This window comes from Caloenas nicobarica, chromosome 16 (assembly GCF_036013445.1).
Source record: "Caloenas nicobarica isolate bCalNic1 chromosome 16, bCalNic1.hap1, whole genome shotgun sequence".
NCBI lineage: Eukaryota > Metazoa > Chordata > Aves > Columbiformes > Columbidae > Caloenas > Caloenas nicobarica.
Genome location: NC_088260.1, coordinates 7,732,845 through 7,747,974, shown reverse-complemented (window position 1 = coordinate 7,747,974; position 15,130 = coordinate 7,732,845). Strand labels below are relative to the sequence as shown.

At 42.1% G+C, this 15,130-nt stretch overlaps 1 protein-coding gene across 8 annotated transcripts in view; it reads right to left on the bottom strand.

Moving 5' to 3' along the window:
• ARVCF (ARVCF delta catenin family member) overlaps positions 1–15,130 on the bottom strand; it is a 252,174-nt gene that overhangs the window by 84,806 nt on the left and 152,238 nt on the right. For all 8 annotated transcript variants that reach the window (XR_010607100.1, XM_065646688.1, XM_065646690.1 and 5 more), the window contains one exon: positions 6,368–6,526. Coding sequence is in view for 7 of the 8 variants with exons in the window: in XM_065646688.1 (XP_065502760.1) it covers positions 6,368–6,526 (159 nt within the window). In the remaining variant the exon portion in view is untranslated. The remainder of the gene's footprint in view (positions 1–6,367; positions 6,527–15,130) is intronic.

The following is a 15,130-nucleotide window of genomic DNA, read 5'->3' as shown; positions in this document are numbered from 1 at the left end:
TCCCCACAAAATTGTCAAGATCAGACGGTGCGAGTTACATAACGCACCACGTCTGGCTGCAGCAACAGCACGAGAGAAGGAAGCGGCTCTGGCCGGCAGGACCCGTGCAGCTCCCCGGGCCGCGTCCGCGCCCCGCGCTCCCTTCGCCAGCGCCAGGCTCTGGCTCTTCTTTGACTATTTCGTATTTTTTTGTCATTGTCAAACAGGATGAGGTAACACAACCTCAAATGTTATGGCAAGGACAATTGTCTACCAATATTCAGTACGTGTACACAAAAAAAGACAAAGCAGACTCTCAGAACACTTTGAAAATCAATTCCTAGACAATGTGTGACCTACCAGTTACACTTAATGAATTTTCCACCACGCTCTAGTATTCTTAAAGAGTATTTACAGATTTTTTTTAATACGACCAACACAGAATGCAGGAGATTAATTTGCATTTTTTCCCCAATTTGCCTTATTTTCCTGTCTTCCAGACTGGCATAGACAAGTTTTCAATGGCTGTGGCTAGTGAAAAAAACCAGCATCAGCCAGCACATGTAAGAACAAGTTTACCTTGTTAGCGCAGCTTCATTTCTACCATTTTCTGAATGCTGCCCCTATTAACGAGTGGAAAGAATCAGGACAATCAAAACTCCCTTGTCAGACACATAAAAAGGAACATTTCTCTCAAGCATTAAAGTACACATTTCTCATAGCATAAAAGCATTCAATAATGGTAAAGGTGTTATGGTGGGGCAATCAAACCGAGTCTTTTTACACTTTGAAAGAGGGGGCATATTTGCATTCATACCTCATTTGTCAGTAGTAGACATGGAGACAGAAGATTTATCACATGACAAACAGACTTTGTTGCCTACAGGACAATGAAGAGAAGCTTTTTGGAAGCAATTAGCCAGCATACAGAGAAGATCCATTTGTTAGGTTTCCAAGCAAAAAAACCCACAAAAACCCAAAACAAACCCACAAACCAAACATCTTTATTTCAGGAAATCCAGCTAAAGGGAATCTTTCATTTCTATTTCTTAAACGAACACAGGCAGTCTTGAGCAGCCTGACAGCACAATAATCTTCTCTCCCAACATTTTTGTGGTTTCCTTAATACTGCTGCAGTAGCCAGAGAGAAGGAAGCTCTTCCAAATGGGAGTCCCAGAGACACCCAGATGCACCCTGTCTCAGAAAGATTTATTAGCATGTACTCCTCGCTACAGATACGCTCTAATGAAAAATGTAGAGATACACATTACTTTGAGAAAGTGTAATTTGACTTCCTCTGTTTACTTTCCATCTCTGAAGAAAACCTGCTCAAAGAGGTTTTTTAGCCCAGTTACAAATCAAAGGTGTTCAGTTGTTTCAATGCTACAGTCTCAGAGCAGGAGAAGAAAGTTTTAGATTACTTTCTTATGAAGAGGTTGTCTGAGTACATTTTAAATGTATTTGCAATTCTTTATCCCCTGTAAACTATATTAAGGCTTCAACCACAATAAAACAATAAAAAGTTCCAATATACCAGGTTATTCAGGCCCTTTGCAACCAAAATCCTATGAGACTGCAAGTTGGTGCTTTCACTGCTGTTCCCCCACCCCAGAACATAACTACATTTCAGGTTTACTGACCTTACCATTGTTCTCCCTGCCAGGGAGTAATTATTCTGTTAAATAATTCCCCTACAGGCCCCATGATAAAGTCTTCACTAATTCTGTGTCTGGAAATACATGTACCAACAGAACACAAAGGAAATATTCCCACACATGAAGCAGCTTCTGTATTTTTCTGCCCCTCATCCTTCTATTTGTCTTGAAGGATGCGAGAATAAACACGGAAATGTCTGAAGACTGGACTTGCTGGCTGCATGTGCGGATGGTACAAGTAGGTCCTTCAAAGCACACAGTGCTGAGAGAAGACAGTACTGAGATTTCAGACGAAGTGAGTTATCATGGGCAAATACAGCCCTCTTAACCAGGACCTATAGTTTTGCCTTCCATTTTGTTATTGAGGTTGGTTTTGTTTTGCCCCTTTTTCATAAATTAAGTACAGTATGAAAGCTGACAGGGCTAAAAATTTTGTTGAAACTATGTCATAAACCAAAAAAACAGATGGGAAGGCATACGTGAGGATAAGAGCATTCTGGCATTTCTGAGAGCTTATTTTTGAACTATGGACTGTAAAAATTAATCAGCCCAAGCAGTCTGAAGCTATCACCTTTCTATTAAATGCTGTGTAAGAACTCACCCCGTAGGTTTTCAAAACAACAGCTCAAATTTCTCCCCTTCAATTTTAAGCTTAAAGTTTCACCTTTTCAAAGGTTCCTCAACTTTGGCCGAAACACATTCTTGTTATATTACTTAATTCCCTTGAATTTTCTGCAAAGTTCGTAAGAACATCCCAGGGTACCCAGCACTGCTGCAACCAAAGAGTTTCGGTCACAAGCCCTTTCCCATGGCCAGTACTAGAAGTGGGAGCAACATTTCATCATTGTCAGGAAAGATCTGGCCTTGCTGAGTATTAGAAAGCACAAAGGCAAATGGAGGGACTGGAAATGAACAAATTTGTACACAAATTGATATCACAGTGTGTTATCGGAAAACATCCTTTTCAAAGAATAAGGGTGCCTACATCTCTCCCGTCTTTTCGCATTTCAAAGATAAAAATTAAAGGTGCCTGAAGAAAGAAAAAAGCAAACATTAACACAAGCACACACACAGCTAATTTGCTTTACTGGGTTCTCTCGAGCCCCTTTCGCACGTGGCAGCGTTCCAGCCGACAGGCAAGAAGTGACAGGCTGCTCCCCAAGGTGACCTTCACTGTTCTGGCACAAGGGGTATTCGGCTTCCAGAGAGATTATGAAGTTGAAATGAAGTATAATCTGCTACATCTTTTGTGCAGTGAATGTTATGTAGGGACTTAGTATAGTACTAATACAATAACAGTTTGGGGAAAATTACACAGAGATATCTCATTTTGTAGAGGCAGATGTTCTCTATTTAAAATATGTAAAATATTAAATTCTATCATGCTTTCTTCCTGCTTCACTGCTACAGGCATCTTTTCAAAGGCATGAGGAAAAGCATAGAAAACCATCAATGCTTCTGGATTCAAGTTGTTTACTTAATACACTACTGAAGAGAATAACCTCTGTAAATTTTGGGTTTGAAACAACAAGGGGTAAAAATAAATAAAGGAACAGCAGCATACAGGAGCATTCCCATTTACAGCCTTTGTTATGCTTTATTTCAAGAGGAGAAATTTCACACACACCACTCTCCAGCAAACTAAAGATCACAAAATTTAACAAAAATAAACAACAATTATACAGATCCAAAAATACATACTAAATAACTATGTTGACTAATCCCCACACAAGCTATCCACCAAGGCAAGTGTACATTTGGAAAACCTCTCTGGTCTCTCTGGCCTTTAAAAAACCATGACCTTCTTTATTTACTTTGTCAGAGGAAGCATCTTGTGCTGCCACTTCCTTTGCAAGACAAATAGCTGGAGATTGAGCCTGGCACTGCCCAGAAGAGCGTCCTAGTTACAGAGGTAATAAAAATATGTTCTAAAACCTTCCTCAAATAAGCCTACAGCAAGTACAGCAAGGTAGAGCACAAAAATGTTTATTTGTATGTTGTCCTCACCACCTTGATTTCACAGATGACTAAAAAATAAAAAGCTAAATACGAACCTAACCCCCCAACATTTAATGAACACAATGTGACTATCTCAACTTCAAACATTACCCTTATTTAAGTAACAGACTAGATATTACTGAAAATAGATGTGAGGGTTCCCACCATAGAAAATGCTGCTCTTTTACGAGGATAAGCGGTACCTGCACAGTAAACGCACACCCAGATTCGCAGGGGTTTTCTGCTAGGTTTATTCATTTTTAATCTGGGTGGGAAGAGGCAGAGAGACAGAGCAGCAGTTTCTGGGCTCAGCACGGATCCCACCACTGCACACCACATGCCCAGCAGATGTCTTTGCATCTCTCGTCCCACAGAAATGCTTTCCTTCCTTCACCGAACTCATCTGAGCTGCAAGGTCACAATTTTTCCACTGCACAGAGGTACCAGGAAACTTAATTTTCTCTGTAAGGCTCTCACATATTATTATATGACCTATAAAAGCACTCTGATGATATCTATTAGAAGTGATAGTAAGTCGATGCCAATTAACTGCAGGACACTTAACTGACACTACAAAACCCCAGTGACAACAGTTTTCATTTTCACATTCCTTATCAAAACAAAGAGCAAGTTGAAGACCGACATGATTAAAAAAATTTTGAAAAAACCTGGCCTCAGACTCCTATCTTTGAGCTGTTAAATCTATGCCACATTATCACAGCAAGGAAAAGTCAAAATGAAACCACTTCAGAGACAACCACCTCAGCAAAGTCACAGCAGCTCTTCTGACAGAGTCAGGGCTCAGCCAACCCCGTCTGTGTTCGCACATTTCAGGATCATTTTTCTCAACAACTGGGTTTTTTAAAAATTATTATTATTTTTTAAGAGCTGGTCTTTTTAGCAATTAAATACTAGGAAACACCTCCAGATGGTACGTAAGTTGCAGTCAGGGGCGTTATTTGAAAGAACACGAAGGCAGAACCAGAGAGCTACGCGCCCTGCCCTGCTCCGGACGCACTGCAGCGCCTGGGATGAACTAGAGAAAGCCTCGCTCTTTGAAACCCAACAGGAGATCTGGGCTTGCTGGTTTTCCATTTTCTTTTCCCATACGCACATACAATGCCTGTTTTGGAGCTGCCACTGTCCTTTCTGTGGGAAGACAGAAAAAATAGCAGGTACACCAAACAGAAGAGAAAATTGCACCTTTTACGCTATGACAAACACGAAGCTTTATCAGTGGCATGACTATTTCAGACAAACTATTTTCTTCCATGTGGTCCCGTTATCTAGGGACCACCACATGGTACCTCCTCTATTTTTACCATCGTAGTTATCATTTCATTCCCTTGCATAGCTGCACTTACAGTCTCCTAAAACTACATGCTATTAGTGCATATAAAAAGGTGTCCATCACCACTGTAATTTTATCGCTTCCTTCCTGTAAATAACAGTTGTTGTTGCTGTCACTAGAAAGAAAACATTTCTTTTACATAAATCACAGAAAAATACTTTAGATTATTTGAAGAGCTAATAAAAATTAGGGGGTTTTTGTCTGTTTTATTTTTATTTTAAAACCTTCATCTCCTTCCAACAATGAGAAAATAGGCCGGTTATTTTTATCCTCTAACAAATCACAACAAATATTAAACCAGATACTCAGTTTATAGCAGTGCATGCAGGCCCACCGACCTCCAGAAATCAACATTCGTTCACTCCAACCTGAGGATCTGATGTCCTGAATAGATATCTTAGAGAATCGCAATTCTGGAACACCAGTAAAAATAAACACTGATTTATGCAGTGACCTCTGTTTAACTCCTATTTACACAGAAAGCAGTTGGATAGTCTTTTTTTTTTTTTTTTAAAATCAGTGCTGTTCAGAAGTTTTCAAAAAGGGAATCACCCTTAATCTTTCAGAAGACCAAAACCTAACGAAGATGTCAGCTCAACTTCCGAGACTCAAACGTCAATGTATATTAGTGATCCAGTGGTACCCAAATGCATGTCAGGCAGCCAGGAATACACAGCATCTTCTCAGCAGAGACCGCAAAATTATCTTACACAAGGGAACAAAAAGACATCAGGAAAATTAGAACCTATGCAACACCTGTAATCCAGCAGAACCTGAGGTACAGGTCACTCGAGAACACTCCCAGCTTTGCCCATGCATCAGGAATAGAATTCCATTCATTAAATTGTTGCAGAATTTAAATGCTATGGTGTTAGTTACATAGGATATTTCTTGTTCTAAAGGACAAACACATAATTGCATATTGTTATTACAGATTATAACTAATTTGAAGACATATTTCCAAGCACGTTTTCTTCAGATGCAAATTTACTCCAAGCCCTACCAACCTGTCTATTATAATTCTCATATCACTGTATGTGTTTGCAGGGCAATGCTGTGAACTGTATCAGTAAAACAGAGTGATTCTTAAAAGAATAAACAGTCTGGGAAGGGGGTCTAATGTTTTTGTTTGGTTAACCTGGATAATTTCTACTGTTCAGTTCACAGCTCCACGAACAGCTGTATCAGCACAGCTGATAGGGAGAAAACTAGACATGGATACAAAACTGGAAAAGCCCTGAACTCAGTTTTGCTAGCAAACAACATTCAAAATCACTGAGGATCCCAACAGCACGATTGTCCTCACTCAGGCTACTCCCTGCTGGTTTTATTCTGTGATTGGGCAGTATTTAGTGATTTTCCTCATAGCTTATTAACCTCTCACCTTGGTTTCAGTTCTCCTCGTGGTTCCATCTTCAGAAGTGACAATAGACACATGGGAGGTGGGGGTGCCTGGGTCTTCCTCCACAGTAACTGTCTCTTCCACCATTTCTTGAGGCTCTTGCATCATTGCTATTGATGTCTGGTTACTGGGGCTTTGTTCCTAAAGCAGCAGGTAAAAGAAAATAAATTAACTTTCGACTTCTACCGTCATGCTCTAAACTGTTCTACTGAATGCAGCTTTCTTGATTGAAACACACATTTTACCCAACAACTTGCAAATAGAGATTCAGAGAAAGAAGTACTTACTGTCTCAAAAAAGCATCCTGCAACTTTGCTGGTATGGCTGGGCTCAGCTCAATAAATGGAAATCACATGAAGCATCTATCAAGGCCTTCGTATTTATAGGCAAACTACTACAGACTAGCAGACTACTACCTTATATTTAAACCTGCTTTAAGCTTTCTCTTCAACGCCCAGCGTAGGAGGAGTGGAATTTTTGTCTGTAAAAGCATCCATTCTGTTCCACAGTGAATAGGACCACTGGCTTTCAGAACAGTTAATCTTGCACAACATTAGAAGTTTATTTGATAAAATACACTCAGTTGTAGACTACAAAAGGCTATAAAACTTCAAGACCTACTATTAAACTGACACTTTTCTCAAACTGTCCAAAGCAATTATAATTTAAAAAAACTTGATAGCTAGCGATTAATAGCTGAATTATGTGAAATGTTACCCATCTGACATCTTCCCTTCGCTAACTCCATAACATCTAACTGGCTATAAGCTTATTTAAAATTTATAACAAACAACATAAAGAAACATTAAACAGAAAGAAAGCAGATCAAAGGCTTGTTCTTGCAGGAATAGTGCCCAAAGAGAACGCTTCTGCCTCTTGCCAGCATCAACGCCTGACCTTTCCTTTTTCTTATGTGATTATGTGTCTCAGCACAGAAATCAGAGAAGCTCCCCTTTGGTAGATGAATGTAATTCAGAAGTTTCACACAGCAAGTGGCCAATAAAGAACCAACTTACATACTGAGAAAGAAGACTTTTCCCCAGCATTATGAATCCTCAACTACGTAGAATGAAATGACAGACTGTTGATTTTGTTATATGCCCCGAAGGTACCGGCTACACAGGCCTCAAAGCCAAAGCAGGGCTTCAATTTGCACATCTTGTCAAACAGGCACATAAAGAACAGCTTTTATTAAGGAATATATATATATACGCATGCACAAATATACACATGCAGACACACCTTTTTTCATTTAAAAAAAGAACAGAATGACACAGGGCCCTAAACTGCAAGGTGACCACACTTTCCCTAAAGAAAACACCATGGGCAAAATCAGTGTACCTTTTCACATCACAGGAAAACAAAATGATTGGGTTGAAATTGCTGTCGTGCAGGTGCTGAGTCTAATTATATAAAGGTTTAAATACTCTCTACCTGTGAGCAGCCCCAACACCAGGGAACTACAACATTTTATTTTGTAATGTTTTAGTTTGAAAAATTGCGTTTCATCCCGACGATGAATTTTGGATTGCCCCCTTTGCGGGGCCGTGTTTTGTGCAAGCCCTGAGGGACATTCTCCTTCTGAGTGACTTTGTGCTGCTGAGCAGGAGCAGGGTACTGAGTCTCATCAAGCTCCACAGGGAAAAGCATCATTTAATCCTTCCGTGATCTGTAATTTGCTTTGAAACTAACTGAGATGGCCCTGTTCAGTTTTCTTTATTTACAGCTGCATTCTGACATTCTGGAACTGCTGCTTCCATTTCCAGGTAAGCACTGGTATTAACCAAGCCCATGACAACAAGCCTCAGGCAATCGTCTCAGACAAAACACAACACGAACAGCCTTCAAAGATAGGCTGAACCACCAGAGGTGATATAAGCAGGGACTACTTCCATTTCCATTGAAACCACACAATAACTCAGGCTACAGAATCAATGAGAATAAAGCTTCTGAAATCCTAAAGAAAATCACTCCTTCCAGTCTACAGTACTTAATCACTAAGGCCAATAATGTACGATACACACTGCAGCCTTTATGGAAGGGTTCAGATGTCAGGTTGTGTCTTCCACCCACAGCTTCAGAAGGGAAACTAGCTCCTGGGACAAATATGTTAATCCATTCATATTTTTCTTGAAGATACTATATTCTAACTGCGACTCCCTTTTCCCCACCCCACAGTAAAGCTTCCCTCTAAACAGAAAGATTTACACAGTATTGCAAAACAGTAAAGACTCAGAACTTCTGTTCATCTTCATGCAACCTTGCCATCAGCAAAGCAACCAGTTACATGTAGAGATTTCTTCCATTACACCTCGTTCACGTAAACCATCTTGTCACCTCTAAGGCATCAATTGCCAAAACTGCTTCAAGGTGGGACCTTCTCACTCCTCTCCCACGCATTTGTACAAACACACACCTCATCCATCATCCCCATTTCTAGCTGCATCTTGAGGTGACTGCATGTATTTACATCTCTTCATTCCCCTCTAGATTCTTCAGAGGTAAACTCTGCTTTGTGATAATAAACCTGAGGAGATGGAAGGTAGAAATAAATATTTTGTTCTTCGAGCTTTTTGCAAAACTTTTTCTTTATGAAAAAAAAAAGAAGTCTCTCTTTGTATTCAGACTGCCTGTGGGCAAAGGAAACCTTTAAAAGTTGGGCACTTAAACATGAGCAAATTGCAAACTAGAGCATATTGACTTTAAATGAGCACTGCGCTGGTTTTTATCCTCCGGCTGCTTCTAAAATGAAGACTCAGGGAGATACGGTACAGATCTGCATTCCTACAAGAGAAAACTATTGTTAGCAAGAGACTGTCCTAAGCATCAGGAAGAATTAAAGCTTCCCAAGGTCAAGGTAGATATTCCAACACAGACAACTAACGAGACTGCATCTTCTGGTGTCTTCCTTCTTAGTATAAGAGCTACTGAGGACAGCACGTGAGCAATGAGGACAGCACATCATCCAGCTTACTCGTCCCTGAATTAGTTTAAGGAGGTGGTTCTTTGATCTCCAAAACCAGTACTTTCTCCACATCACTAACTTGGAGCTGTCATGAGATAACACTAATGTAGAAAAGATGCAAAGATTTTGGTATCTGTTTTTAGTTTCCATCATTAAGGATTTTAGGTCACCAGAAATTGCAGAAACTGGGACACATTACCGCTTTTCAACCACCTTCCTCTGTGCTCAGCTTTAAGTCAGTATTTAGGATGCTCTTTTGCTAAATACATTTCAGCATCTCAGATTCCAATCACTTGGCAGGCAAGCCTAATTATTCAAAGTAAAACACAAGTTGCCAGATAGTGCTGGAACATGACCCTGCCTGCTAGACATGGGTACTTCCAGTTTGGAACAGCACTCCGCTTACCTTGCTGCAAGGCTTTAAAAGCGACGCCAAGCAGACAGTTCCCCTTCTCCTACCACGCTGGCCAAGACCCCATGGTCCTTCCCACACTGTGAACCAAGAGGGTGTTCCCTGCACAAGAGGGATCTGCCCTGCCACAGCAACCACCTTCTTCAGCTGAGCTTCTGGGAAGACCAAGTCTAAAGGAAGCTTCTTTCCAGTCTGCTTCCATGGGAGACCACCAGGATCCTTGACAGTTCCTGCAGGTTGGCTCCCTCTTCCTCCAGGGACCCTCCCTTTGCAACACTCAAGGCACAACAGCCAAACTACACAAATCGTGTCACAGGGAACACGAAGGGCCAGCGGTTCCCTGAGGGATGTGGTGCTGAGGGGGGTGTCTGGGCAGGGGCCTTGCTGGCTGGGCCACCGCCACGTCACCTGAGCGAGGTGAGCAGGACAGAGCCAAGATGGCAGTATCATGGCCATGAGGGAGGCTCACGGTCAACCTGGGAAGCAAATCTGCAGGCCAGGGGTAGGATAAGGTTCAGTGGTAGCCAGGCAGGCCCACAGTGGCAAGGCCGCTCTGAGGCCAGGCTGGGAAGTCAGTCTGCAGGTCGGGGTCTGGATCAACGGGGTCCTCGGCCGGGCCCAGGCACGGCTGTAGCTCAGCTGGAGACCAGTCCTCCTCCAGTACAGCCCAGGCATGGGCTGAGGACTCAGGGCTGAACTTAAACACGGGTCCCAGGTCTCTGGGCAAAGCCACTGAGGTCTGTCAGTGCCCTCAGGGATCCCATAGCCCTTCGAAAATGGCTGTAGGAGTTCTCTTGCAATAAACACACACATATCAAGGTGATATCCCCCCACCGTTGCTAAGCATTACCCATGAGGTCCCTTCCAAATAATCATCTCTGGCTCCTTACAAGACAATTAGAAACCAACGCCAAGTTATGAGAACAGAATCCAATGCAGTTATTGCACAGAGTGTCAGTAGCCCCAGCTTTTCTCCCTGCTTCTCTGAGTACCAAATGAATCCTGTCCTGTTGATCTGCGCTTGCATATCCAGCATGCTTTAAAAAAGCCAAGCTATTTAAAAAGCAAAACAACAATCAATTTATCCCCAGCCTGTAAAAGTTAAGTGCAGATGAAACAGCTAAAGACCTTGTAAAATAAGCAAGAATCATAAAATAACAGTAATTCTTGTTTTGTTAAAAAACAGAGTGATTTACCATTTAGGGCACATATCTCCTAGGGCTTACTTTGCATTAGAATACTACGGCTTCTATAATCATCACCACTCCAATTCCTAGAGTTATGTTTCCATCAAAGCAGCTATTTTATATCTTTTTTAATAAAAGAATAACCTCCCCCAGGAGGATCAGACATCCTACTTCAAAACAGTAAACAAAGTTCTTTATTCTCTGCCTATGAAACAATTTAACACAGCCTGGAAATAATATAAAATTGCAGGAGATTATTACTTCCACTAAAACAGCCTCTCTTCAAAACCACTGAAAACATGTACATCGAATCATCATTCTCCCAGAGATACCCTTTGTTCCGCAGTTGGCAATGCAGGCTATTCAGGCTACTGCTTACTCCAGGCTACTGTCAGATACCAAATTTGAAGGTTTTTGCAAAGCACAAAGGCTGAATTCTACACCAGTGGACATATTTGTCCTCAGTCGACCTCAGCACAGACAAAGCTCAAGTGTATCAACTCCTGCGAAACACAAGTCTGGGCATAATTAATAGCATTGGGCAACAATGCTAATTGAATTAATTGTGGATACCCTTCTCCTCCTCCTACTCTTTGTTTAAATTACTTCAATCTCTGCAAAGCATGAGATTATTTATAAGTGCAAAGCAGGCAAACATGGGTTTTGTCAGAGTTGAGTCTCAGGGAAACATTCTGCCTCCCTGGTCTCATTCCAACTTAGGTCTGCACCTCCAGCTCAGTCGTGTCCTCAAGCCGTGATCTGCTGCAGCACGTGGAGGAGAAAGGAAGAGAAAAAAGGCAAGTCTGCAGGAACACATCAATCCAACAAGTCTTGAGCTAGTCATGTTCCTGGTTTGAGCATCAGATTAGTATCCCAATGGGACACCAATGAGCAAGAAAAAAATCACTGATGGAGTTTGTAGAACTTGGTGTATTTGTGGCAGACCTTTCTCCAATACAAGATCGAGCTCCCCAGCAGCTGAAGACTCTCAAATCTGACTATTGTCACATTCTCCTGCCTTGTCACAGCTCCTGTTCTTTCACCACAGCCCAAAGATCCCTGCTATGCTAACCCTGGATTTGTCCAGAGAGTATTCCAGCAACAGCTGGAATACAAACCAGCACAGGCACATTGCTGAGCCTGGACCACCTGAGAGGCAGCTGTGCAAGAGACTGTCTTACTTATTTAGACCATGGTTCAGGAACAGGGAACAGGTAAGCCCTCCCGTACAGTGGTGCCCGCACCTTCCAGGAGAATATGGAGGCCGTATTTTCAAGGACTGCCACATGCTGCACTCCTCCAGGTCAAAAAATGCAGCAAGGTCCAGGTCTTCAGCACCAAGCTCAGGTGCTCAGCCACATCCACCCAAACTCTTCACAGGCAGGGGAAATGCTGCTGCGATGGTGACGTGTTATTCAGGCAAAATGGCACTGGAACAACGACAAGCACACGGACTAGCCCATATAGGAACCTAGGCAGCGTATAACATTGGAAAGAGTTTGCAAGATAGACAATCATTTTAAGATGGGAATACACAAATATCTACTTTGCTGCAGATAAACTGATCTCCACTTAGAGCCTACTCCTCTGGTTAAATGTCATGTGAAACAAAAATGTGGGTTTCATATATATAAATATATATATGTATATACACAATGGATACATTTCACTTCAGTGTGAACCCAAACACATCAACCTACCACAAGCTTCGAGCGCTCTGCTGGAGCTCTCGCACAAGCTCGACCCCAAGGCTGGTCAGTTCAGAACATAAGGAAAACGTTAGCTGTAAATGAAAGTAGGCTGTCCTGGCATGGGGTACCAGCATGAACTCAGCCGCACACCACAATGCACCGACTGTTTCCTGAACACTTACACACTTCCTTTGTCCTTTAGAAACACACACGACAAGTGACTAACAAATAACGCCAAGAGCTTTTAAAGCACCAAGGTTAAAAAGGAACATTTCAGCAACTGAAAAAAAACCCACCTCAACTACAGAAGTTTTGAAAAGCCACAAAAAGCAGCTTTGTTTTTGCAAGCAGGCATGGTAATTCACCATCTGAAGGCATCGCACCTTTCAGGGAAAGCAAGAGGCGGAGGTGAAGGAGAAGGAATCAAACCCCAGACAAGGCCTGCAGTGGTAATATTCATCCCTCAAGTACCGCAAGACACACTGGGGTTCTGTTCAGCCACGCGGTAACTGCCCGTCAACGGGGAAATCCACAGCGCTTGCCCAACGGTCAACAAAGAGGGCTTTTATGCCATTTTAAACAATCTGAAGTGTCTCAGTTAATGGAAGACCGGGCAATTGGCCCTCAACTATTTCTAATTGACTGGAATGATGGATGAAGCTAAAGGGAAAGCTGACCCACTGAACTTTTCCATACAAAGCTAGAAAACTGGAGGAGATTGTAAACAGTTTATAAGAACGAGAAGTGGGAGAGGCAGAATCCCAGAGGCTTTGCTCCTCTCAACCTGCTGTTGTTTCAGACCAAGGAAAACAAGAGAGCTTCAACTCAGAGCAACAAACAACAAAAAATACACGGAAGGCCTGAACAAATAGGTTATTTTTCCCATGCTCTCCTCCCCTTTCTCCAGTAGCTACTTAGCTCTGCCATGCAAGCTGGTCCTTTGAATCAGAAAGGGCAATTTGTCACTTTGACAAGTAAGACGGCTCTCAGGGCTCTGTATTGCCTTGTCCTGCTTTTCACATTGACTGGGTGTTAACCAAAGATGTCAAGACATTACATCTCAGTCAGCTTCAACAGATGTGATAATATATACTTAAAACTTAGGTGTTAATCAGCCCCCCGACACTAAAGTTAATGCTCAGCAAATCACGCACGCCCATTGATTTTCAGAACAAAACAATCACTAGTTGCTTTTGTACTGCCAAAGGGTAACGCTGCTGCAATGTGATGGAGCGGTCTGCTGACCTAAACAGCTGCTAGGAGGGAAGAGCAAGGAAAAAACATCTATCTGCAGGCAGCTTAGAGAGGTATCTAAATGCACAATAACTTAATTCTTCCACTTCAGTCAAAAAGAACAGGAGCTTCAGAGAACAGTTCAGATTTTGCACAGACTAAACCATCTCCTTGGACACATCCAGTTCTTGCCGCTGATTCTGCAGGGAAATGACATCAAGCACTTCAAGAAAGCATTAAAGGTAGGGGATGAATGCAGGACTCAGAACCCTGATGTAAGAAATCTGTGGTAGGACCCAGGTCTACCACAGGGTATCACAATTCATCATTCAGCCACTCATCACAAGTCCTTCTCTTCCCCCAATGGTTCAGCAAAATCAAGTGGTAAAAAACAGGCATCGGCCATTAGTTTTAATATGAAAATGACAAAGGCAAAAAAAAAAAAAAAAAAAAGAACGAACACATGGCACACACAGTGTTAGAGCTAGCCCTATTTCTTTTAGCTGTCAACAGCATGGCAAGTGCTTATCTAGAAAGTTTGCCCACTAGGAAACCATACTAAATGGACCAGGAAATTACACTTTTTCACCAAGATTTGTACAGAAAGTTCACTGTTATTTGCCAAACTACCTCCCAAAGACAAACACAATGCAAATCTGCATGCCTAATCTTTGACCCAACCCAGAACAGATCTGACTTGCTTCCTCTCTGGAGTCTTTTAGATGAAGTAACCAAGGCTAAATTAGGGAGAGTTTTAGTGGGATGAGGTTACATCATGGATTACAATCTTCCAGCAAACTTTTTCCTTCATCTCCACCTGCTGCTTCTACAATGCTGGCACTAAGGGTGGTGTGGGGTGACTCATTTGTACATTCCTTTCTGCCAGACAGGCATTCAGCTTTCACTTCTTCTGGGCCCCACAGAGTTTGGGTCATAATTTAAACTGATGCATGTATTACTAGATATCAAGTCCGCAAACTTACATGTACATAGGAGTCAGAAGTACAAGCTAGGTCCTTCATCTAAAACAAAAAAAAGAACCGTCAGTTTGGCGGAGTACAGCAGCAAGTTTCGTTAGGCAGCCTGTGTGTCCCAGACTCTACCCCAGCCACTTAAAGACATCACTACTGCATTAAACCAAGATCTGCCAGACTCAGCCTGTCACTTTTAGCCTAACGCATGCACGCCTACTTGCACTGCTACAAAGCTACCTGAGGGAATTGCTTTTTTAACTTCAAGGCAGATGTAAACCATCTC